Here is a 24,130-nt window from a genome sequence, read left to right on the forward strand (position 1 = left end):
CTTGGACAATGCGTGTGAGCCTTCAGAGTCCCTGTGCAATTCTTTATTCAATCTTTCTTTACATATGCTAAGATGATGATGCAGTCAACGCATCCACCTGCTGAGTCAAGAAAACAGATTAAAGGCGTCCCGTATTTTTTTTTCTAGGGATCAAACCTCTCTCTCTAGTCTCCTTATTACCATGCAAATGGGTTCGTCTCCTGTCTCCCGCACACCGCACTTTGTAAACACCTGTCATCACCACTCCTCTTCCTCCCTGTTTGTTTTCTGTGTGTGTGTGTGGGTGTGCGTGTGTGTGTGTGACAGATCCAGCGTGCCCTGCTAAGGAACAACCAGACTCAGCGTTTCTCTCAGAAACAGGCTCTCAGGCTGCACCAAGGCCTCGTCACCAGCACTGCTGAACAGGTGTGTGGCTGTGCTCATGCTGAGGAATAAGTCACTTCTGTTTTGGGTCTAATTGTATGCCTCCACTTTTGCACATGTGTATGTGTGCAGGTGATGGAGCGTCTGTGTGTACGGGTGCAGCAGCAAGTTTGTGTCCTGAAAGGCTGCGAGGAAGGAGAGGAGGTCCAGACGGCTAGACAGATCCTCAAAGAAGCAAGGAACTCGAGAGCTGTGAGTGGGTTATAAGTGTGTGTGTGTGTGCGTGTGTGTGTGTGTGCGTGTGTGTGTGTGTGTGTGGCTACGTATTTTAATCTTTGACTCTTCCACATGTACTTTAGAGTCTTGAACCAGCATTCATTTCTTTATAGTTGGTGAAGCCACTTAACACTCACCTGTGAATCACTCAAGCATAAAAAAGACATCTATCTCAAGGGATGAGCCATCGTTCTGTCTATACTTAACACACAACTTAGCAAAAAACATGTTTTAAACTATATCTTCAGACATTTTGTTGCTAAAAGCCTTTCACAAGAACACATCATTTATTCCAATTTCTTTAGTAAAGTCTGTGAAAAATGCCAAATATGACACATTTAATATTTTTTGCACCAACAAGGTGATTCCCTAAATAAGTACCGTATTCGTCCGAAACGTAGCATATCCCAGCATGGTGTGCATGTTCTTAGAAAAAGTAAAAGACGTAAAGAATGATTTACAACAGATGAATGCCATCTGAAAGTCACGTCTTAAAGTAACAGGGATAAAATCCAGCAAAGACCTGACAAAACGTAAGCGATGCATCTGGTCCTTCAGCTGATCCTTCTGCTGTAGTCGAAATCTCAGGAAGGATAACTGGGAAAAAAAGGCTGACTTAAGGCAAATTATACAAGAACTGGACTGATAATTTCTGTCAACAGTTCTTATGGAGAGATGAATCCAAAGAATGTCAGAAGAAAGCTCCAACAGTGAGTGTCTACAGCCATTTGTAAAACAGGGTGTAGGCTCAGTCATGGTTTAGGGCTGCATTTCAGCCAGTGGTGTTGCAGATCTTGTCAAAATTGATGGAATTATAAATGTAGAAATGTATTGTCAGGTTATCGTCCACCACACAATACCATCTGCCAATCCAGTAAAAGCATACCTGGATGGAAAAACACTGGATTGTTCCCCAGAGCCCAGACCTCAACACTACTGAAGTGTGGTATTGTATTGACAGAGAACAGAACAGAAGGCAGCTAACATCCAAAGAAGAGCTTTGAATGTCCTTCAGTAAGCCTGGAGAACTATTTCTGAGGACTAGAAATTACAAAAACAGCTGCCTTGGAGAGTTCAGGGTTTGTTGAAGAATAAAGGTGGCCACTTCATTATCGACTTTAAAGCTCGTTAGAATTGTACAAAGTCTGTTTTTACCTTATATGATGTATTTCCATAAGTAACAAAATGTTAAAAATGAGAGTTGATTAAAAACTTTCACATAGTGCTGCAGCATTGTATGATTCAGAGTTCTGGGTATTGGTGGACCTCCCAGGTCATCCACACTTTTGCTCAGCCGTCTCCCACTGCAACAGCTTACTTTTAACTGGCTGCCCCTCTCAAACACAAGATTTGAACACCAGGTGAAAAATGGAGGCAGGACAAGCGGTAGCTGGAAATTTCATGGTGAGCTGTGACCATATTAGGGTTTTTACCCCCTTACATCATAAAAATCCCACAACGGTAAGAACTGTTCAAAGCCAAGCATCTAGTTAATGAATGTGTGCCAGTTCAGTTTATTGTAGTGGGAAATATTGTACTTTGTCCTTCACTACATTTACCTAACTGCTGTAGTGACCAATTAGTTTGCAGTTTAGGATTATCCACTTCTAAGAAGGCATTCCCTTTTCCCTGGAGAAACTTTACAGAGCCTAACTGCATCACAGTGCACTGATGCAAAGACATATTTAGCAGCCTCCTTATAGTCGTTCGTGCATTAAAATACAAGAGCTGAAGCTCATGGTCTGAACAGGAAAACACCAATAAAAGTAAAACGAAAGGGCTGCAAAAACCAGTAAAACTGGAATTATGCAAATGTTTATTACACAGTATTACCCGGAGCACGACGTCAGACCCAACTGTAAGATGTTCTGTGACCATATAAACGTGCATTAATGCAGCTGTAAATGCAGCTCTTTAAAACCTTTTTTAGGGTTCACTTTTTATAACCCAAGCCTGCACAGCAAAATACAGCCTGGCCAAACAAACACATAGAGAATAAAGATTATGAGGGTTGTTTTTTTTTTACACAGACCGACGCTAGGCTGGTGCAGCCATTTTGAATCGATAACGACTTCTGTAGTGTGGGAGATTATAATCCAGCATCCATAAATCCGTACAATGCTTTAGCCACATGAGCTCTCAACAGCCACAACTGCAAGCACTGCAGTGTAGCTTGACCAAACTGAATGCTAGAATCCAAATGAGAAGTCTGTTTGTGCTGAACGCCAATCAAGTATTAATAACCTGATTATCAATACACATATCCTGCTGCAGCAGCAAATAAACACAGCATGTTCTGCATTGAGCTTAATGTATGTGCCCTGCAAACAGAGCAAGAACAAGATGAAAAACACAGCTTTGCAGCACAGTTTGTTTCGTGCTGCTCACTTCTTCAAATACACAAATATCCTTCACCGATCACCAGTTGTAGACCTGCACTCTTCAACACCTACACCAACACATACACTGGAGACACGCGGGGGGAGCAGTGCTTTCTATTTTCTTCTAAAGAAAAGGCGTGAACAGGATTGTAAGTGATAAATGGATTGTTGCATTCCAAATACAATTTAACAGGAAGGAAGAAGATGTAAATAAGCACGTTCTCCCTGCTTTTTACTATAAAGCAGTACGCAAACATTTAATAAATGGTTCTGGACACTGTCGAGCATAATGTACATTCTTCATGCTTATTTATACACAACACTTGTCAACAGTTTTACAATTTATATGGAGCTGTATTTCATAGTGTTTGTTAGGGATGCACTTAAAATTCTACACCCAGAGCTGCTCAGAGGTTGCATGAATGCAGGCATGAGAAGAAAGAGATGGCACTCAAAGAAAGGTATATTGAGATCCTTCTCTAAAACCTTATTATGTCTTAACCTTCCTGCTATGTTGGTTTCCAGGAACACCAATTATGCTCCTGGGTTAATTTGACCCGGGGCAAATTTACTCATCCAAAAGTGTCAGAAACACTGGCATTGATTATTTTACAATTTTCTTTTATAATTTAGATTATTTATTTTTTTGTTTTCTGTAGTGATGCAGATGACATGTGACATCTCTTCTGTTCTGGGTCAATCTGACCTGCAGCATAACAGGAGGGTTAAAGCAAGCAGACCCGTTTTATTTTTCTGTCAGATGTGACTGACGAGTGTATAAGTGCAGCTTTTATGTCCGAGTGACGTGAACTAAAAAGTCATTTATGCTTCAGACTAATCAAACGGCTGATAAAGATGGTTGTCGAGTCACAAATCGTGCGTCTAGAAAGATGATGCATCATTCATGTTGTTTTTTTAAAACCAATATTTCTAATTCTTTTGTTTTGGTTATTGTTTATTTCCTGAGTTTGTTACAGAGAGGCAAAAAGACACAGTGAGTTCTTTTGGGGTTTTTTGTCTGTCCTGTCCGGCAGTGTAGGAATCAGAGTTTTTGTCTGAAGGCTAAACAACATGCCCAACATATTGATTTTCCAAAGTGGACCTTTATGGCTTTTGTTATACTGGTTTACTTCATAGTTATACTTTAGGATTTTTTTGATCTTAAGTCATTACAATCAGAACGGTGTAGACCAGGGGATAGAAAAAAGAAAGAAAGAGAAGTTGTGGAGAAAGTTAGCAGAAGGTGAGGGAGAGAAAAGAAGAAGAAGAGGGACAGAGAGAGATGGAGACAGAGAAGAAACCCTAAGAATCTGCTTGATCATCTGCTGAAAAAAAAACAGGAAAACGAAAACAACAGCGTGCATTTGTGACACAGCTCGCTGCTGGTGGAGCCTTGTCGCTGCAGCCACCTGTTTGGACACTTGTGTGTGAGAAGACGCTTGCGTTCATAAGGTTTATCCATTTAAGTGTCTAAGAATTATTATTATATTCTAATAATTATTATGGTAAATGGACTGATTCTTATATAGAGCTTTTCTACTCTATCTGAGCACTCAAAGCAGTCATTATAGGATCTGTCTTACAATATAAAGCACCTAGAGGCAACTGATGTTGTGATTTGGCGCTGTATAAATAAAATTGAATTGAACGGAATTAATAGTGGGTGTGGAAGCCACAGCCCTGCGCCCAAAGACATGAAGCAGGCGTGGAGGAGACCTGGGCCCCAGACATCTAGAGGCTTCCCCCCAGAGCACGAGAGCCCCAGGAGGACCACCGCAGGGACAATGACGGCACCCATCTAGAAAAGAGGTGAGGAGGGTCTCAGATGGCGGTCACTCAGCAGCCATAGTGTAGAAGCCACAGGGGGCTGCAGCGACAAGGCTCCACCAGCAGCCAGCTGTGCCAGAGCAGACCAAGCCCAAGGGCCCAAAAACCAGAGTCCCCCGCCCCCAGCAGTGGCCCCCCGGCAGCTGCCCTGAGTGAGCCAGTACACACCCGAGCACCCAGCCCCAGTCACAGAGAACCACCAACACATCGGCGGGTGGGGACACCAGCCACCAGCAGGGAATGTGATGGGGGAAAATAGGCCGCCACAACTGGGTTGGCCTGAGATGCTCTGGGAGAGGTGGAGTCTGAGACCTGACCTGACACACAGACATAAGACAAACAGACACAAGCATCCATTCCCACCCTCATGCACACATATACAAATACTCCGCACTCGCCCAACATGGAGACACAGAAATGAACGCTGTACACACTCTCACACTCCCCATACACCCTCTATACTCCCAGGTCCAGGCACCAACACACCCAGACCCAGGAGGTGGTTCCCTTTACTCTGCGGTGGAGACAAGAAGACCGCATTGAACCTGCAGCAGCAGGGAAGCCCACCAGTCCAGAGCCTGACCAGGCGGCCAGCTCCTCCTCCTGGACCATTGACGGCAAACAGAGAATGGGGATGTGAAAAGACCCCATACCTCACTCCGCTTGCAGTGTTGATGCGTGCTGATCTAAAATGCACTTAAATAGGGGAGGGGCATGGCACCAACAACCCTCTGAAAGATAACAGCTGGTGACAGCTCGGCCCCTCCCAAGACCCTCAATGTCTACATGCAATTTAAAATTGAGAGGTGGACACCAGCACCACAGATGAGGCTGAATAAACAGACTGTTCTCTGGATGCCGTAGTGAGGAGTTGAAGTGAAGGGTTGCCTGATAATGCTTCACTCACAGAAAAAAGGAAAACAGTGGCTGGAGACTGCGGCACAAACAAAATTATTGCCACTGTGTGCAGTGAACGTGCCATCTCACTGCCTTTGAAATAGTCAGTTGCCATCTTCAAAACAACTTCATTGCGTTGAGACTATAATGGAACAGCAATAAGATAAAGTCAGTCTGCTATCAATTTGTGATCAAAGGGTTAAGTTGGGAATTAAATCTGTTGCCATTTGTGGCAAATCTGTTACCGTCCACAGAAACTGACATTAAACGATGGTAACTCACAGAACGAGGTGCACGCTCAGTCTCTGAGCAACAAGTCGGTCACCACAACTACGTGCATTCAGTAGCAAGAAAATTCTGTTCAGTCACTGGGCAACCAGAGATTTTTTTTACCCTTGTTGCAAGAGGATGCTTTTTTCATCTGACGTGACTGAACCATCTCAAAACTAAGGCAAATAAAACAGTTTGTGAAAAGCTCACGGCAAGACAGTTCACAAATATATCACCAGCTGAAGTAAAGATTGCAGATTTTTCTTTGTTGTAATCATCAGTAGAAAAATCGAGGCCACTGTTTCTTCCGTTATTTGAGCTGCAGAATTGACTTTTATATCAAAATAATGTGCAAGTAAACCAAAACTCATTCTGGATTAAGCCAACTCCCAATACAAATGCTTTGTTTTGCATCATGTTCATTAACATTAAAAAGCCAATGTGACAAAGCAAATCTTTTCATTCCATGTGTTATTTTTCTTTAGTATTTGCTTTTCCTTTAACCAGTTTTTAATGTAGGTGGATGTTTTTTCATTGTATTATTGCTACTTTCACTGAACGTGTGTGTGTTGTGTGTTCATCAGCTGTATCCATCTCTGTGTGAGCTGGCCCACGTGTTGTCAGTGGATGGACCTGTTAAACAGCGCCTGGACACTCTGGCAGGAGAGCTGGCCAAGGCTGCAGACAAAGAACTGCAGGTAGGCTGGGGGTGGGTTTGAACCGTGGCCTTGGTTGTAATCGCTGAAACATTCCTTCGCTGATGCATTGGTATTTTAAACAGTAGTGGAGCGCTGTACTAGTTGCATTTAAATTGCCCATTAATGCCGTGTGAATGTGTGTGCAGTGCAGGTATGCTGACTTCAAAAGAAATTCTCAGGGAGGGAACACTCGGACATTTTTTTTGTTCCATTTTGGTCTCATTGGGATTCAGTAGCACAGCATAGGCAAATGATAAAAAGCAGCACGCACCCCGAGGAGGAATATGGCATGCTTTGTATTGAATTTCAACTTACTTGAGCATAATTTACATCCCTGTTTATGCTGCCTAATTTTGTTATTATGCTAGACGCTGCATTTGTAATTTGCATTTGTTAAGATCAATTAAAAAAAAACAACAAAAGAGCCAAAAATGCAGGTTTAGATAGTTGAGTTGTGTTTTTGCCCAAATGTCTGATAAACAGAACATCTTGAAGAGACAAATGGATTATATGAATTATTAATACAAGTTTTGGGCATATAAATATGTTTTTATAGCTAATCCATCAGCTGTAGGCGACATATGATACATGTCTTGGGACACTTCTACTCTAGGTGGTTGTGGACTCCATGGTGTCCCTTTGCCGTGAGTTGTGCCCCATGTCCTGCTCAGCAGCTGAGAGACTGAGTCCACCTTTGTCGTCCATCTCTGAACAAGTTTCTATCCCTCGCTCCGCCATCCGCAACGCCCTGATGGAGAGGGCGGCAGAGGACATCAACAGAGCTCTGGAGTAAGAAAGAGAGTGGTTTAAAAAGTCCTAGAGAGGCAAAGAACTTCGAGATACTGATTGAACTGTTATTACTTTCTCTATCCCAGAGAAGTGAAGCTGTCTGTGGTCTCCTATCTGACCAACTCCATAGTTGATCAGATTCTACAAGAGCTCTACACCACCCATAAAACCCTGGTACTGGTAATATCACTTTACTGCATGCTTTCTTGTAGATTCTAGAAAAAAATGTTATTTGAATGTAAAGCTGGAATCTGTTTTGTTCTAAGATATAGTTAAATTTATAATATGACTATATGAAAAAAAACCCAAAATGATCCGCGTTTGTCTGAACTGTGCAAATAACAGGAAAAGCTCACCTCAGTTTCTTTTTTTTTTTTTTACCACACATGCATAAAACATTACAGATTTCACTTTAGGTTTGTGTTATTTGAAGTTATATTCATAAAGAAAATTGTTTGCTGTGTTGGGAATGCAGTCTATTAAATATGTCACTGAAGGAAGGAGATGGTTATCTTGTAGAATTAGCATAAAAATTGAAAACAGGGCGAAACTGCCAACTTGGCTCTATTCAAGTAAAATAACCGTCAGGACACGTCATGTGCTGGACTATTAAGCCTTTTTGTCTCCATCAAGCCTTAAGCAACAACATCCACTTATATTATCCCCAAATATCCATTTGTTTTTTCTCTTTAATCAAAAAATGAAAGATAAAATGACCCAATTACCCCAAAATGATTTTTTATGACTTGTGTACACTCTACACTTTATTAGCTACACCTGTTTAACTTCACCTTAATGCAAATGTCTAATCAGCCAGTTCAGTGCGTTTATGTACTTAGATATGGTCGTGATAACCCACTAAAGTTCAAACCAAGCTTCAGAATCAGGGAGGGACTTTGAACTTGTCCCATTTGTTGGTGTTTTAGAAACTGTGGATCTACTGGGATTTTCCCCCTCATCACCATCTCTAGGGTTTATGGAGAATAGTCCAAAAAAGAGAAAATACCCAGTGAGCAGCAACTCTCTAGGCGAAAATGCCTGTTTGATAAGAGTTCAGAGGAAAATGGCCAGAGTGCTTTGAGCTGATGTGATGGCAACCGTACCTCGAATAACCCCTTGTTATAACCAAGTTATGCATAAGAGCACTTTTGTAGTATCATCCAGTAGATTATGAGTAATTGAGCAGAGGGTCTACAATACTTGTGTCACCACTTTGCAATATGTTTATCAATGCAAAGCAATTATAAAGCTCCTGTGCACCTCCAGTGAACAACAGTGAAATGTTCTCTATCGTGTGTTCCCATAGCAGCCCATTTAAAATAAATTTATAATAACAAATAAATACATCCTGGAAAAGTACCCATTATGTGCATATATACATAATGATGTCTAACCGAATTAAGAAAGTCCTCCTACGCTGTGGACATTCATTCATTATATTCCATATGATGCTTTCAAACATTAATATTGTTATGGATGTTGTCTTTCAGTGCTGCTATAACTCTGGTATATTTATTGCACATCGCACACATGGTTGATAAAATAATAATCCTACCTCCAGCCGTACCAGTGTACAAGCACAGGATAGGAAATTTCTCAAGATCATAATGAAATATCAGCGAAGTTAAAATTGAAACTGAAAACATTTAGTTCAGACATGTTAATAAAAACTCTGAACTGTACAAGCATAGTTTGGATAAATTCTTCTTCGTTATTCCAGGTGAACAGTAGCATACTAATGCGTGCAGTTATCTGAAGAAGACACCCTGGTTCGCATGTCATTAACATATACAATGAAGATATATAGGTATAGAGCTTTGTTCTTTAAAGAGAATATTGAGCTCAGAGGCCAGATAACAACTTTATTTAAGCTGGTTAAGGACATGATGAGACCCTCCGGGCTCTCCTCTCCATAAAATTAAATTGTTTAAAATGAAACCAGCGGAAAAGCAGGAAAAAAATCGACTCTTAGTAATAACAAGGCCTCCCCTGCTCTGCTTGGCATTCAGTTCACCACGTCTGCTGTTACATCTCATTCTCCTTTCTCTCTGTTGGTGCAATGCCGGTTTGTCCTCTATCTTGCCTTACTCTGCTTTGATAATCAAGATATTGTATTTAATTCATATTCTTCATGGGTTTTACGAACGGTGGTAAAGCACTTTGTTTGTGAGCTTCTCAGGTACAAGGGCAGACATGCCTCTCCTCCCAGATAGCATTTAAGGATATATTTCCAGATGTCATCACTGCGCGAGTGTGAGCGTTTGTGTCTATGCAATGATACGTGCCTTTGATGTGTGTGTTGCATCAGCTGCGGCAGGTGTCCCAGGCAAAGCGTTGGGACGATGTCGGGACGGGCAGACGCACTGTCAGACAGTCCAGAATAGTCGAGTCTCTGGAATTCCCCGATGAGGACTTTGGTGTCAACCTGGGAATAGTAAGTGTGAGAGACACACGCTGACCTCATGTGCACACTTAACAAGAATGAGCTTCTTCATTTAAAAAGAAGCATGTCTGATTTCAAGGCATGGATATAATACTTAACTGACTGCACCTAAAATAAGTGTTAGGAACAAAACCAGTTTTCAGAGACAAAAGACAGAGGAAGAAAAGTTACATTTGATTTGATGGTTTAGAAGAGCCAAAGCAAACAATGGAAAGATGTCCACCTTTGACCTGTATTTTAAAAGATTAATAAAGCATTCATTCTTCCAGATGTGCTACTGTTTTCCACAACCCCAAAAATTGGGTTCATACCACATAAAAATCAACCAAATCTGGTGAAAGGTTCTCATCCATCTCTGACTCCCTCAAATTGGGGGAGTCTGCATAAATGTAAGGTGTGATTTTATTTTTTTAATTCACCCTCATAATTTCATGACTCCCGGAAAAAAAGTGGGAGAAATATTTATTAGATCCTCTGCTGAATTTGTACATTTGCTCAATGGTAGTTTGTAGTTTCATTAAAACACAAAAAAGTTCTAAATAAATTTTTAATGTCATTGAGAAAAATAATGATTTGAATGCAAAACATGGCTTAGTACTTGGGTAGAAACCCTTGTTGTCAAACATAGCGGTAAGGTGCTTCTTGTAGTTGGTCACCAGGCTTGCACATATCTCAGAGGGATTTTATCCCACTCCTCTTAACAGAAACTCTAAATCCTGTAGGTTTCTTGGCTGCTGCCTGGCAACTCGACACTTCAGCTCCCTCAACAGGTTTTCTAAAGGGATGAGATCTGAGAATGGCCAGGCCACTCCATGACCTTAATGAGCTTCTTCTTTAACCACTCTTTTGTTGGCTTGGTGGTATGCTTTGGTTCATTGTCATTAGGGCTGAACGATTATGGAAAATAATCTAATTGCGATTTTTTGCCCCAATATTGCGATTGCGATGCGATATGCGATTATTTTTTAAGGTCTTTGTCTTCTGTATTATTAAACAAAGACAAGCAATACATCATATAGTATGGCCAATACTATATTACATTAATTTTAAACTGTTCTTTCCTGGAAGACAGACCTCTGTTATGATGACATGAGGTGATGCATGAATTGATGACTGACATTTTTATTTAACTTCTTCAATCACAACAGTATATTTGAACATACACAATAGTTTATTTTTAGCTTACAAACATCTGAGCATAAAGTGCTGACAAGGAACCCTGGTGTAAACATTAAAATGAAAGTCAGTACAATGTGCAGATTGCAGAAATATACATAAACAAAATCAGTGGCTTTACCACACTCAGTTTTTCGACATCTGTGAACTACTAGACAGTCATTCAATTAAAAAATAATATTAAATAAATAAAACTAATAAATAAAAAATACACACATCTTACTGATCTCTGCAGTCAGTAACATTACACATAAAGTGCAAACATAATAGCAATTGTATAAACACACACACAAACACGCCTTTAAAATTTAAAGGCGTGAAATTGGACGGTCTAGTTCTGATTAGCTAATCGCGTCACCGCTGTCTCGGTGGAGTTTAATAAACTCGGCCGTCTGCTTCTTGCTATCTAAAATATAACCAGACACTGGTGTAAATTCTCGACCGTCTCATACTTCTGTTTAATAAGTTTTCTGTTTGACGTTTAGTCAGCTGTGTGAAAACCAAGGAGGAACCCACCCGGGGGATTAATAAAGTTTTATTTTATCTAATCTAATAACTTTAATCTCAGCCAAACCGATTTACTCACGAACAAACAAAACACTGAAAAAAGCCCAACAATAACGTTTTTAGGTTGTCTAAGTGACTTATATATTACGTTTAACCCGAGCAGCGAAACTCCGCGGTGATCTGAAAATGATGTGCCGGGAGTTGTGCCGTTCTTGGCCGCATCAGTAATCCTCGAGCTCTCGGCTAGCTGTCGAGCTAGCCGGAGGGTAGCAGACACCTCTGAAAACGTCGAAGCACTTTTGCAAATATGGGATATCTTGATAAACCGAGCAGATATTTGATGTTTACACAACTACTTTCTCGCCTGAAAATATGTTAAAAGTTTATTTTGTGACCCAGAAAGATTAGTATGAGTAATTTTAAAACTTAGTAGCGGCCGCCATTGCTGGAAACTGGAGTTTGGCTGGGCCGCGCTATGAATTCTGGGATATGGTAGTAATTTGGACAGCCTTCGGCACGTCGCTGTGACGTAATCGGTCTACAAATGCGGCCTCAGGAGGATGCAGCCCATGAATTTGGACATGTCCAGAGTATAATCGCAGCCTTTGCGGTTAGAAAATTGCACTTGATCATGTCGCGATATTATCGCAAATGCGATATATCGTTCAGCCCTAATTGTCATGCTGGAAGATGCGTCACTAACCCATCTTCGGTGTTCTGTCTGAGGAAGGGAGGTTCTTGTCCAATACTTTACAGCACATGATCCTGTCCATTTGTTCGTCACTGCTGTGAAAAGTCCTATACCATTAGCGAATAAACAGCCCCAAACCATGTTTCCGCCACCGTGCTTGACTGTGGTGACGGTGTTCTTTAGATCATACCCTGCATTTCTCTGACTATGCGGGTTGAGTTGATTTCAAAGAGTTTGGTTTCATCTGACTGCAGCACTTTCCCCCAAGTCTTCTCTGCCAGTGAACATCTAAATGTTGGAGACATAAGATGGGCCTGTGCATGCGCCTACTTGAGCAGGGGGGCCTTGTGGGCACTGCAAGATTTCAACTCATTACAGCGTAGTGTGTTACCACTGGTGTTCCTGGTGACTGTGGTCCCAACTGCCTTCATATCATTAAAAAGCTCCTCCTGTGTAGTTTTGGGCCGATACATTCGACAAGATCTTACGTTGAGCTCCAGAATGAGGTTCATTTTATATTTCTTACATTTCCAAATATTCACACCAACATTCGTCACCTTCTAATCAAACTTCTTGTTGATGGTCTTGTTGCTCACTGCAGACTTGTGCAGGTCTACAAGCTTGTCCTTAATGTCCATTGACAGCTCTTTGGTCTTGGTGATGGAAGGGTTGGAATGGAAGAAACTGTTCCTGTGGACAGGTGTGCTTTACACACATAACAAGTCGAGATCAGGAGTGGCTGTAATTGATTTAATCAATTGTAATCTGTGTTTTGCATGGGCACGCAGCCAGTCTATGGGAGCCAGAATTCTGGGTGGGATCTTGGGAATAAAAGTTCACTCAGTGACATGCAAATCAATACTTTTATGCAGTGTAAATTGTTTTTTTCTGGATTTTTGGTATTCTGTTTCTCTCCATGAAACTACCATAAAAATTTGAGACTTTTAATTTCTTTGTGTTCAGCAGGGGATCGAATAATTATTTCACCCACTGTATCCACATTAAATTTTCAAATGGATGCTCTCCTTGCGGTTTGTTGCTTTGTTGCCTGTTCGGTTTGTCACTGTCTAATTTGAAACTAAACTTCTCACTAAAATTGCTGTGAAACCTGTGTTCAGTACAGTGTCCTCATCACCGGGCTTTTTAAGTGAGCATCCTTTGATCCAGAATCCCTCTGTGATCCAGGCCCTTCTGCGTGCTCAGATTGCAGGGATATATATATATATATATATATATATATAACATTAAACATATATAACATTAAAAAGTGCTATTTTAAAAATATATTATAACATTTTGGGCACAGAATGAGAAATTTAAAAAATCCCAACTAAGAAGAAGGAGGCCTTTCATATGGGATAACATGATTTGACCAGATACACATGGCACATGGAGACATTAGCCTTAAAAATTTAAGTTTTCTCTAGTAAATATTTGAAAGCAGGTAAAACATTCAGTGTCCCAATGCTTGATTCACTTCTGTTTACTGGTGCAGTTTTGCTGTTGAAACTCTGATCCGTTCCACCATACTGACGCTCAGAGCTGGTTACAAACAAATCGTGTTGAACAAGAATTACATTTTTTCAACTTCAGATCTTTTCTCCCCTTCAACACGAGCATTTTTATTGTGACTCTTCTCAAAATCAAGACAAATCCCACACTTCCTGTACCCTCCAACATGCTGTTGTTCTGAGCTTCACACTTCGATTTTGTAAATAGTTTCTGCATCTTTTCATTGCCTTTGCTTTACTCCAGTTGGATTTTCTGTGAAATACTGTACGTGTATGTCATTGATCTACTTTATTTCATTCATTTATTTTAGCGAGGATGGGATACTTTTGTCCATTTAACTTTTTTGTGCGTTGTAATTGTGTTATAAATGTAGTGAAGGCATTTGTGTATGTACAATGATCTCTTACAAAAGGACACCATGGCCATTAAGAAGCGGAGCTCCAGAACTAGAAGAATTCGACCCGTCTCCACCAGACTGAGTGAGTGTTCAGTCTGTAGTCGCAAATTATTGCTGTCACGTGCTAAAGTATCGTGAAATACAATACTGTGCAAAAGTCTGAAGTCACCACTCATTCCTTTATATTTTGTTTCAGAATTTGTTGTAAAAGCTTTTGTGTACTAGTTCTCCTTCTGCTTTCAGAAGGCCTTTCAGAGTTTTTCTTTGGACATGTTTTTTCACTCATTTTCAGTCCAGTCCTTGTATCTAAGCATTTTCAGAGAATTGATTTAATTTCATTTATTTATTTATTGTGAAGCCACTTATCACTGACCTATTAATCATGCAAGCAAAAGAAGACACCTCATTCGAGGGATGAACCAGTGTTGTGTCTACACATGACAGACGACTTAGCAAAGAACCCAGTTTTAATTGCGTCTATGGCACTGTGTTACAGTCCCCCAAAGAACTGCCTAATTTTTCCCCTTTTTTTTGTTAGATCTACAAAAAATATTGATTGACATGCAAAAAATAAAATGTTTGCACCAACAAGTTGATTCTCAAAGAGCTATTAGACCACAAGTTGTCAAATCTCAGCGTGGTGTACTGTGTGTCCTGAGGAACCTTGACAAGGAAAAGACAAAAACACAAAAGTGGTAGGCCTAAAAAACAATTTACAGCAGATGAAAGGTATCTAATAATCATGTCTTTAAGAAATAGAGACGTTGGGAGACCTGATACAGGACTTGACATGCATCCATCCTCCAATGCAGTAAAAGAATACCTGAATAGAAAAACACACAATGGAACATTATTAGTCATGGATTGGCCTCCAGAGCTCAGACCTAAGCATTATTAAAGCAGTGTGGGATCATCTTGATAGAGAACAGAACGAAAGACTTTCACTGTCCTTGAAGAAGCCTGGAGAACTCTTCCTGAAGACCATGTAAAGAGGTTTAGAGACAGAGTTCAGGCTGTGTTGAAGAATAAAGGTGGACAAACTTCCATTTCCCAGTAAAATATGGAGTCATGAAGTATGGCTTGAGACTTTTGCACATTACTGTTTTATATAGATAGCCAATACCAGGGCAAGAGTCACTTGAGCTTTCATTTTTTTAGTCAATAAAGTAGTTTTTCGTCTACAGTAATGAATGTCCAACATGGCAGAATGACATAAGAGATAATGTTGTTTCACTTGGGCTGTAATCAGTATAGTAATATTTCTGCAGATAGAATGAAGCATTATTATAAAATAACATTGTTTTCTGACACCAACCCAACCATGGGTGAGCCTTTTCCCCACTAGTGGGATTTGTCTTCTAACAGGAAGCATTTTTTCTCATTTCAAAAGCAATAAAAATGTGAAATTCACAAGCTGATTGCAAATTTAGTCTAATCATACATTTAATTCCAATCAAAGAGGATTTTATCAGTGGTATTGCATAAATGAAGTTCTGTCACAATCCATTTCCCTTCCTGTCATAGGTTTAGGCGAGGAGCCCAGTTCCTCTCCGACACCTTCAGCTCCACCTCACTCTGCCCCTCTTACCCACTCGGCATCATGGGAGTGTCTGTCCACTCTCCCCACCAATGGATCCCCCTTACGCCACGTGACCCACGCCAGGCCACGCCCACCACGGCGACACAGAGCAGGACACCTACCTCCTGAATCCGTGAGTTTGTGACTTTGCAGTGACATTTGACCATGTTATGAGCTTCAGTGGGCAGGGATCAGTGTCCCCTCCAGACTAGCAGCTGCTTCCACAGGATGTATACTGACCAGTTTCACTGGGCTCTTTTTAAGTGAGTTTTTATTGCGCCTGTAGCACCACTGTGTGTGTTTAACTGGCCTATTTTGATCTGATACTACAGCATGAACTTCAGTCCATGTGTTTCCACAAAAGTGCACAGAGGGAGGCAAACGAGAGAAAGTAAACCAAACATGGCTTTTCTGAGGTGTTTTTTTCTTTTTTAAATCTCTTGGCTGCTGCATGTGAACTTTTGTTATTCATCTTGTTTTCATTGCCAGCGGCACCTTCCAAAAATAAGCTCTCTTTAAAATAGGAAGCTGTCGCACGTGTCTCTGTGATTCAAATGGTAATCATGCGCAGCCATCTCCCCTGGGCCACAGGGCAGCCGCTAACTTAGCAGCTTGTTTGTTTCAAGACTTTGTAAAGCTTTTCCCCCCTAAATCAGTACAAACTGAGTTAGGGCAGCATGATGAAGAGCTGTTTTACAAACAGATTTCTGTTGGCAGCAGATTCAGGTTTATCAGCCAGCCATTAGAAATGATAATAACTTTTGTCAGCCTTTCATCCCCTTTGTCGGCATGGCAAGACTGATCATTGTCATACTGTGTGTGTGTGTGTGTGTGTGTGTGTGTGTGTGTGTGTGTGTGTGTGTGTGTGTGTGTGTGTGTGTGTGTGTGTGTGCAGCATTGCTCTGAGAATGGAGGAGTCAACATGCTGGAGGACGGACTGCCTGATTTCTACAGCAAACGAGTTTTACCTGACAGGTAGACGCCAGAATCGTCTCTGTGCAGTCATTAAGTATGTGATAAATTCTTTACTACACTGAGCCCCGAGGACGACACACAAGACGAGACATTGAGGGAACTGTGTCTTACATCTGGTGTATCAGTAAAACCTGTTTTCTATTGTTTGTCATTTAAACAGTAAAATGAAAAACAAACACACAAAAAACAACATGCAAATAAAGTACAATGTACCATTTTCCATTGTAGTTTCTTTTCCCTGCAGTTCTTAACCACACATTTAATTTTACCTTGTACTTTTTGTTGAAACGCATGCTTCTGGACACATTTGCATCACCTTAGGTCTTGGTGCAGTCCTCGAGTCATCCTTTGTTTGAAGGATGACAAAGGATGTTGTATCTTCCTTCCTCCTCCCTTTAAGTCAGCTTTCTGGTGACTTTTTTTACCTCACTGACAAAAGATTTAACAGACGGTGTGAGAGCCGGTCAAGTCACTGATATCATACAGCACTAAAAGTTAAAAAAAAAAATTCTGAAAGTGAGCATTTAGATATATGTTCACTCATATTTCAGCATTTACAACTTTGTTTAATATCGGCATCTACAATTGTAGCATTGTACACAGTATGACGGAGAAGAAGGAAGGGCAATTTCTGAATGTTAAGAAGAGCACATTAGCTGTGTCTAAAGAATGCAAACGGTGCATTTTAATTTGCTGTTTGAATCTTTGCAAGAACTCTGCAGTTGTGAGCCCGTGATAAGTTTTAAGGAGTAAAAACACAAAGCTGGAGACTTGCTGCTGGACATAGTGGAACATTTAGCAGCTAAGAAACCACATATTTTGTTGATAGAGACCGAGTGCAGTGCTTGAAGGAGAGTAATTACCAGAGTTACCAACTGTCACTGCAGAACAATCCTAATGATATTCAGTATGTGCTCAATGTGTCAGTGAGTAACTGTTTGCTAAGTCTTTCACCATGTCAGTATATGAGGTGATTAAAATTCCAATGTTACTCCCCACAAAAGTGGGAATAAAATCAGTTATGCACATTTAAGTCAATTACAGTATGCTATTCACTGGAAAAATTCCCATGTTCCCATTTTTTCTGGGCAGCGTTGGTATATTGGTGGTGCCATGTGGATAAGTGACTGAAGCTGCATCCTCAAAGACTCAAACCCAGAAGGAAATGTTGGCAAAGAAGATGGAACTAAGTGAAAATAATAAATAATGAATGAACTTAAGGATAGCTGATTGACTCTGCAGTCCCTCTAACCTCTGCACAGAATGAACATATTTAAGTTTATTTTTTTAATTTTGCAGGATTTCAGCTGTTTTTTGGGGTACTTAGGAATTTGTAACTAAAAACTACATGTTCCTACACTACTAACTACCTTGAAATAAATAGTCTATATAGCCACTTGCATACCAGTGGAATATTTAGCAGCTGAACTATTTTCTTTAAATCTGAGTAATCTCTGGACACCAAAAACAAAGTTTAAAGTGGTGTAAGGCAAGCACAACACAGCTGCAGATGGATGCCAGAATTGTCCCAAATTTGAAGATAAATAGATGCTGAGTTGCTGACATGTTAGCCCTATCAATAAATAAGGCCAATTTATTATTTTATTATATTTCACAGCCTTGTTTACAAGTCACAATCAATTTACCATAATCTAGTTAATGTTGTATAAGAAATTAAAACCATTTTTTAAACTTTATGAATATACTGTATGTGTAAAATAAAGTGTGAATTATTACATAACTTTATTCGTGCTACTATCCCAAAAAACCAAAGTATTCTAGTATTAGGCCAGTGCTGAAAAGCTACACAAGCTATTTTTAAACATATTTAACACAAAACTGCTTTTTTTAATTAGTAATTATATGTGTTTTAGATTAAAGTTTGGGTTAAGGTTTTGGTGTAGTGTAAGATTTTTTATATTTATGCATATTTATATTTATATTTATTTTAAGCATTATTCCTTTAGATGTCATAGCATAGTAACATTAACTGTTTGGTAAAATCGGCATGATTTTGCATCTCAAAGCTGGACAGCACTATGTAAATGATGGTTAACCCTGCAAGTGTTTTAAAGTTACATGCCAGCGTAAGCTTCATGCTCAGCAGCAGTGTGCTTAGGCAGCAGAAACACTGCTTCTGTCCAGAGTATGTGTTCAGGACTCGGCATACTAATTATGTTTCCTGTTATTGTCAAACGGTTCATTCAAATAATGTAGTCGGATGTTAATTCTGGGTTTAGCCTGCCACTTATGACTTTCACAGAATACTGATAAATACTGGCTGCTGGCTGATTGCATTAACAAAACAAAACAGTCCAAATGATGCCATCTAGCTTTAATCTCACTGTGTGTGCCTACCCTCTTACCCAATGCTTTAGTTTACTCATTCTGTTTTTTTCTCTACTTTTCACTTTCAGTCAGTTGTCGTCCCTGCATCAGGCCCAGTCTCTGAGGAGGAAGAAAAGACGAAGTGTGTTGTCCATTTTCTCAGGATTCCGCAAGAACCGCAACTCCACCATCTCTAATCAGGACTCGGAGTGAGTATGCAGCACAGGAGCCGAGTGGAAGAAGTGGAGGAAAGTAACATTTAAGAGCACACGCCCAGAGAATGAGATGGTGATTAAATTAATCCAGCGCTGGGCATTAACGCCACTTCAAAACTTCATGAATATTTGAATAGGAGAAAATATTTCCCCATCCCCAGCTGTTTTCCTTTGCTTTGAATTTATGGCGCTTGATGCATTTGAGCTGCTGTTACATAATGGCGCTGGAGTTAGAAAGCGTTGGTGGAAAAAGTTTGCAAACTTTTTTTTAAAAAAGAAAAATCGTTTGCACAGATTAACAGCTGAGTGGGGAGAATAGCACTTAATAGGCGCACTTTGTTCACTTAAACTACACAGCTGCACGAAACGGACAAAAGGGTTTCTCAGCGAGAGCCGCAGTTTGTTTTTCAGCTCAGAGGTGTGCTTTAAAAAAAACGGTGATGCCTTTGCCTCTGCTGGTTAACAGCCTTGCTGCGGTGCAGGAATTTCACACATATGCTGTAGGCCGAGTCTACAGGAGTCTGAAAGAGAAGCATAAAAGCAAAGATGACTCATCTGAGGGGAAGTCATAGATGGAAATAGTTTCTTAAATACAGTATGCTGCGTTTTGTAAGCTTTCACCTGCAGATTGTTGCTAAGCAATCAAAGAGATTGTTTGTTGCTGCGTTCACTTGGCTTGCTCTCTACGTTCATTTCTTTTGTTTTTTAACAGCAGCACATTGTGTAGGAAGTAAGCTGTCGCGCTTCAGAAAAACTGCAGTGTTTCAAACTGATGGTGTTACTGTAAATTCATAAGCATAATAATATTGTATCCAAAATGTAGTGTATGGTTTATGATTGAAGTCAATTAGAGGGACCAGTGCTGAAAAGTCTGCCTTTTTCTGTCCAGCAGCGCCTCAGAGAATGTCTACTCCATGATTCAGCATCCTAAAGATGCCGTGAGGCCGGAGAGCGTTGTCCCAGGAGCAAATGGGAGCATGCCTTCACCTCACCCAACTCAGGGCATGCCGGTGCATGGGATGAGAACTGCCAGCCCCCCCTGCCTCATCCAAAGACAGGTACAGTGCTGTGAAAAGTTGGCTGTTTGAGCTTTTGTAGATTCACTAATGTCTCTAACTAACAGGGGCAACAATGACACATCCCCCAAGTCAAGGAATGTTTTTACAGGTGGAGGACACTGACATTTTTCCCTCCTCATCTTTTCTGGCTGTTTTTCACTAGTCTTGCATTTAGCTAGGCTAGGGTCAGTGTCACAACTGGTAACATGAGGTGATACCTGGACCCTACAGATGTTGCACAGGTAGTCCAACTCTTCCAAGATGGCACATCAGTCCAGCTATTTCCACAAAGTTTGCTGTGTCTCCTCCATCTCAGGAGGCAGGCAGTTGCTCTAGCAGAGCTGAACAAGGCTGTAGAAGGTCCCTAACCCATCAGCAGGACAGGTATCTGCTGCTTTGTGCAAGGAAGAAAAGGATGAGCACTGTCAGAGCTACAAGTAGGACACTGGTGTGAATGTCTCTAACCAAACAATCAGATACAGACTTTATTAGGGTGGCCTGAGGACCCTACGCTGGTGCAGTGGGTCCTGGGTCCCCCCTGGTGCACAACAATGTTGCAGCTACATCTATATCCTTTTCTCACCATTGCAATCTGATGTGTTTTCAAAGTGTTCATTTAATTTTTTTGAAATTGCATTCCTCAGGGCTTTGCCAAACACAGTGACTTGATAAAAGTGTTTAATAGTTAAAGAACATTTTAAAGTTTAAATTAAATGCTAATGCATTTCTATTTCCTTTTTTTTTTTCAAGTCTGCTTCCAGTTTAATTCATGAGTGAGCAGCTGCTACTTCTTTCTATAGTTCTACATGACATGTAACAGTGCATGGCCGTGTGCTGTCCGAGCCACCTGCTGTTCCCAGCCTTTTTATGTGTCTTATTGTAGTAGCTTGCCTAAGGTGTGGAGGGCTATTTAAACTCTGTGCTGAGGGACGGCTTGGATTACTCCAATTCTCTCTTAAGTAGAGCCCGTGGATCCTTAGTGATCATTAAGGGGATTTGAGGACATCCACTGCAAAAAAATGAACGATAATTTAATTTTGTTATAATTGAATTCAACAGAATACATTTTAATTAAGGCCTTTGCTTTCTCTATTGTTAGCACCAGATTATGAGTTATGCTATTCATTAAATCATCAGCGATTTGACTCGTTCTAACTGTGTCCATGACTTCTGTCCTCGTCCAGTCCACAGACCTGGTCAGCATGGTGTACAGCTGCATCGGGGCAGAAATCGAAGACTCCGATGGCAGCAGCAACTGTGACATCAAAGGGATAGACCAGGATGCTGACAGATCAGTCACCATCTCAGATGCCCCGACAGATACTCGAACTAACGGCCACGTGGTGTCCTCCAAACAACAGACGGACAGACAGATGGAGACAGCCAGGCAGGAGAGGATTGTGCCCCTGACAGACTCGCGGACTGAGATAGAAGATGATGTGCAGAGCAGCGGAGGTGGAATCGTGGCCCCCGGTGGGCCAAGGCCAGAGCCGCCTCCACAGAGTGCTAAGCCCAGTTTGGCTGTCATGAGGCAGAGACACCTGCAGGAGAGTTTAGGTATTGCAATTTAAACAACAACTGAAGTTCTGTTAAAGTATAATATTGTAAAATGTCCCTATTGGATGAATAAGTATCCAACATGATAATAATCACATGGTATGAATATGATGATAAAATAATAAATGATGAAGACTCAGGTGTGACTCTTATTAGAATGACTGATAATAATGATAATTCTAAAAATAGACTCACTGTACACTGTACACGTGGCATGTGGTTGACCCTGATATATTTTTAGATCACTGTCTTGTTGGATAAAAGTTCAAAGGGAAAACAATCAGAAGATGCCATGTTTTTAAAGAAGAAAAAAAGCAGAAAACTCACAAAAGCTGCAAAAACCGTGTAGACGAGTATGTCAAAGTGTGTTTAATGAGAGATGCAGTACGAGAGCAGACGATGACATGATTGGCTATAGCTATAGAGGCCTTTTGTGGCGAAAGAGCCATTGTTAAGTCTCAAGTCTAGACTTCTTAATGAGTAAAACCTCCGAGTATTGTAGACTGCAGTCTGACTCAAAGGGAATTAAGAGATCACTGTAACAGAAGTGGTCATGGCATAAAATCAATGTTAAAGCCAGCAGTTTGGCGTTAAAACGGAGAAAGGGTGCAGGGATGTGCATCTTTATCGTCCGATTGAAATCCTTAATGCAAGCTGTGGACAGCAGCACAAATAAATAGTTGTCTCTTAAAAGCTGGAGCAAGCTCTTAACACAGAAATGGAAAAGCAATCCAGGTTGGTTGGTTTTAATTTGCACAGTTTGTGCTTTCAGCCCCTTCAGCCAAAGGCTCTCATTCCCAGGTTCGTGTGAAATGTGTGCTGCTTGCCAATATTCCTGCTTCAGGTCTTATTCTGCTTTTCTTATCTTACGTCATGTATAGTGTATATGTACTGTTATAGTGGGGTATGCTCATATTAGACAAGTTTCAGATAATGAGTTTAGTCTATGAATAAATAAACACCGTGAGCCAAAAACCTCTTCAGGCTTCAGAAAGACGGGCTGTCTTTTTTCTCTTTGTAGGTTACTTTTTGCTCTGTGTGACATCAAAGAATGGATGTAGTTGTTTCAGGAGAACTAGCAGCAGCACCACCCACATTAGTGAGGGGCAGCCAATCAGAAGGAAACTGGCCTAAAGTCAGAGTGAAAAGAGGAAGTGGATGAACTGAAGACAGCTAAGAATAACTTTGACCTGTGAATCGTGCAAGGCTACTATAGAAATCCCGAAATAAATTGAGCTTTGTTTGTGTCGGCTGATTTTTGTTTTCCCAGAAGAAGCAGGAAGGCTGGAGGCAGAGGGAGACCAGAGTGAAAGAAAGCGCGAGGAGAAACAGAGAGGGCGAGGGCCAGAGGGAGAGCGTCCTCTCATTCCCAATAAGGTAACTATATGCTGTATGCGCTGTACGTACTATAAGAGAAAGCACATCTTGTTGTCATATTTTTCTGTTGCATAGTCAAATTTTGTGCTCCTCCATCAGCCCAGCTTGGATGTTTCTAGAGACAAGACCTCTCCAGATAAGGCCAAGACCTCCCCCGTCACCCCAGCAGAAGAACAAATCAATGATCAGAGGTGTTTACCTCCTGGTCAACCCATCGCTGAAGGTGAGGGAAGCACCGAGAGGATGAGCCCACCGGCGTCTGTCAAGCCTGGGATGGAAGCAGCAGATCCTGCTGTAATCAGTCACGGTAACCATGTCATTTTATATCTATGCACAGTCATAGCAGTCCAAAATGTCTCCTCTTTGTTTTTTCTTCTTTTTTAAAAATAAAGTAATAAACCTGGAACTTTAACATCACCATCACGAACGTTCTAGATCTTTACGTTCCATGCATGGCCGTCTTCTTTTGCTTTTCAGTCACAGGAACCGTAAACACCCCGAAAAGTAAAAGGCCAGATCTCTAGCAGGCAGTGTGTTCTTAATGATGTGGATAGAAAGGGCAGATTGGCATAATAAGATGCAAATAATTGCTGTGATCTTCCCAATTAACAATAACCAACAAACACAGATGAGGAGGGAGGCCATAATGGATTTCCAGCAACATCACATCAGACCAGGAAGTCCAGCTCGTTTGACATAGGTACTGTGTGTCTGGTGCTGTGTTTGTTTCTGCAGCTCCGCTGTTGTGCATGCATTTTGTAGTACTGCGCACTAGTACGTAAAGATACAAATGCACGTCTTGTTTTTTTTTTTG

At 40.9% G+C, this 24,130-nt stretch overlaps 1 protein-coding gene across 6 annotated transcripts in view; it reads left to right on the forward strand.

Annotated features, from left to right (window-relative positions):
* The window catches only part of carmil3 (capping protein regulator and myosin 1 linker 3), a 98,637-nt gene that overhangs the window by 72,218 nt on the left and 2,289 nt on the right, over window positions 1-24,130 (forward strand). For 4 of the 6 annotated variants that reach the window (XM_005740232.1, XM_005740233.1, XM_005740234.1 and 1 more), the window contains exons 24-38: window positions 307-405; window positions 496-615; window positions 6,599-6,712; window positions 7,326-7,501; window positions 7,588-7,675; window positions 9,810-9,935; window positions 14,243-14,309; window positions 15,752-15,939; window positions 16,702-16,781; window positions 19,199-19,318; window positions 20,214-20,382; window positions 21,567-21,939; window positions 23,210-23,316; window positions 23,416-23,623; window positions 23,945-24,016. In XM_005740232.1, the coding sequence (XP_005740289.1) occupies window positions 307-405; window positions 496-615; window positions 6,599-6,712; window positions 7,326-7,501; window positions 7,588-7,675; window positions 9,810-9,935; window positions 14,243-14,309; window positions 15,752-15,939; window positions 16,702-16,781; window positions 19,199-19,318; window positions 20,214-20,382; window positions 21,567-21,939; window positions 23,210-23,316; window positions 23,416-23,623; window positions 23,945-24,016 (2,107 nt within the window). The remainder of the gene's footprint in view (window positions 1-306; window positions 406-495; window positions 616-6,598; window positions 6,713-7,325; window positions 7,502-7,587; window positions 7,676-9,809; window positions 9,936-14,242; window positions 14,310-15,751; window positions 15,940-16,701; window positions 16,782-19,198; window positions 19,319-20,213; window positions 20,383-21,566; window positions 21,940-23,209; window positions 23,317-23,415; window positions 23,624-23,944; window positions 24,017-24,130) is intronic. The other 2 variants (XM_005740231.1, XM_005740235.1) reach the window with 2 other exon arrangements.

This window comes from Pundamilia nyererei, unplaced genomic scaffold (genome assembly GCF_000239375.1).
Source record: "Pundamilia nyererei isolate P.nyererei 1_Seehausen unplaced genomic scaffold, PunNye1.0 scaffold00098, whole genome shotgun sequence".
In the NCBI taxonomy this organism is placed as follows: domain Eukaryota; kingdom Metazoa; phylum Chordata; class Actinopteri; order Cichliformes; family Cichlidae; genus Pundamilia; species Pundamilia nyererei.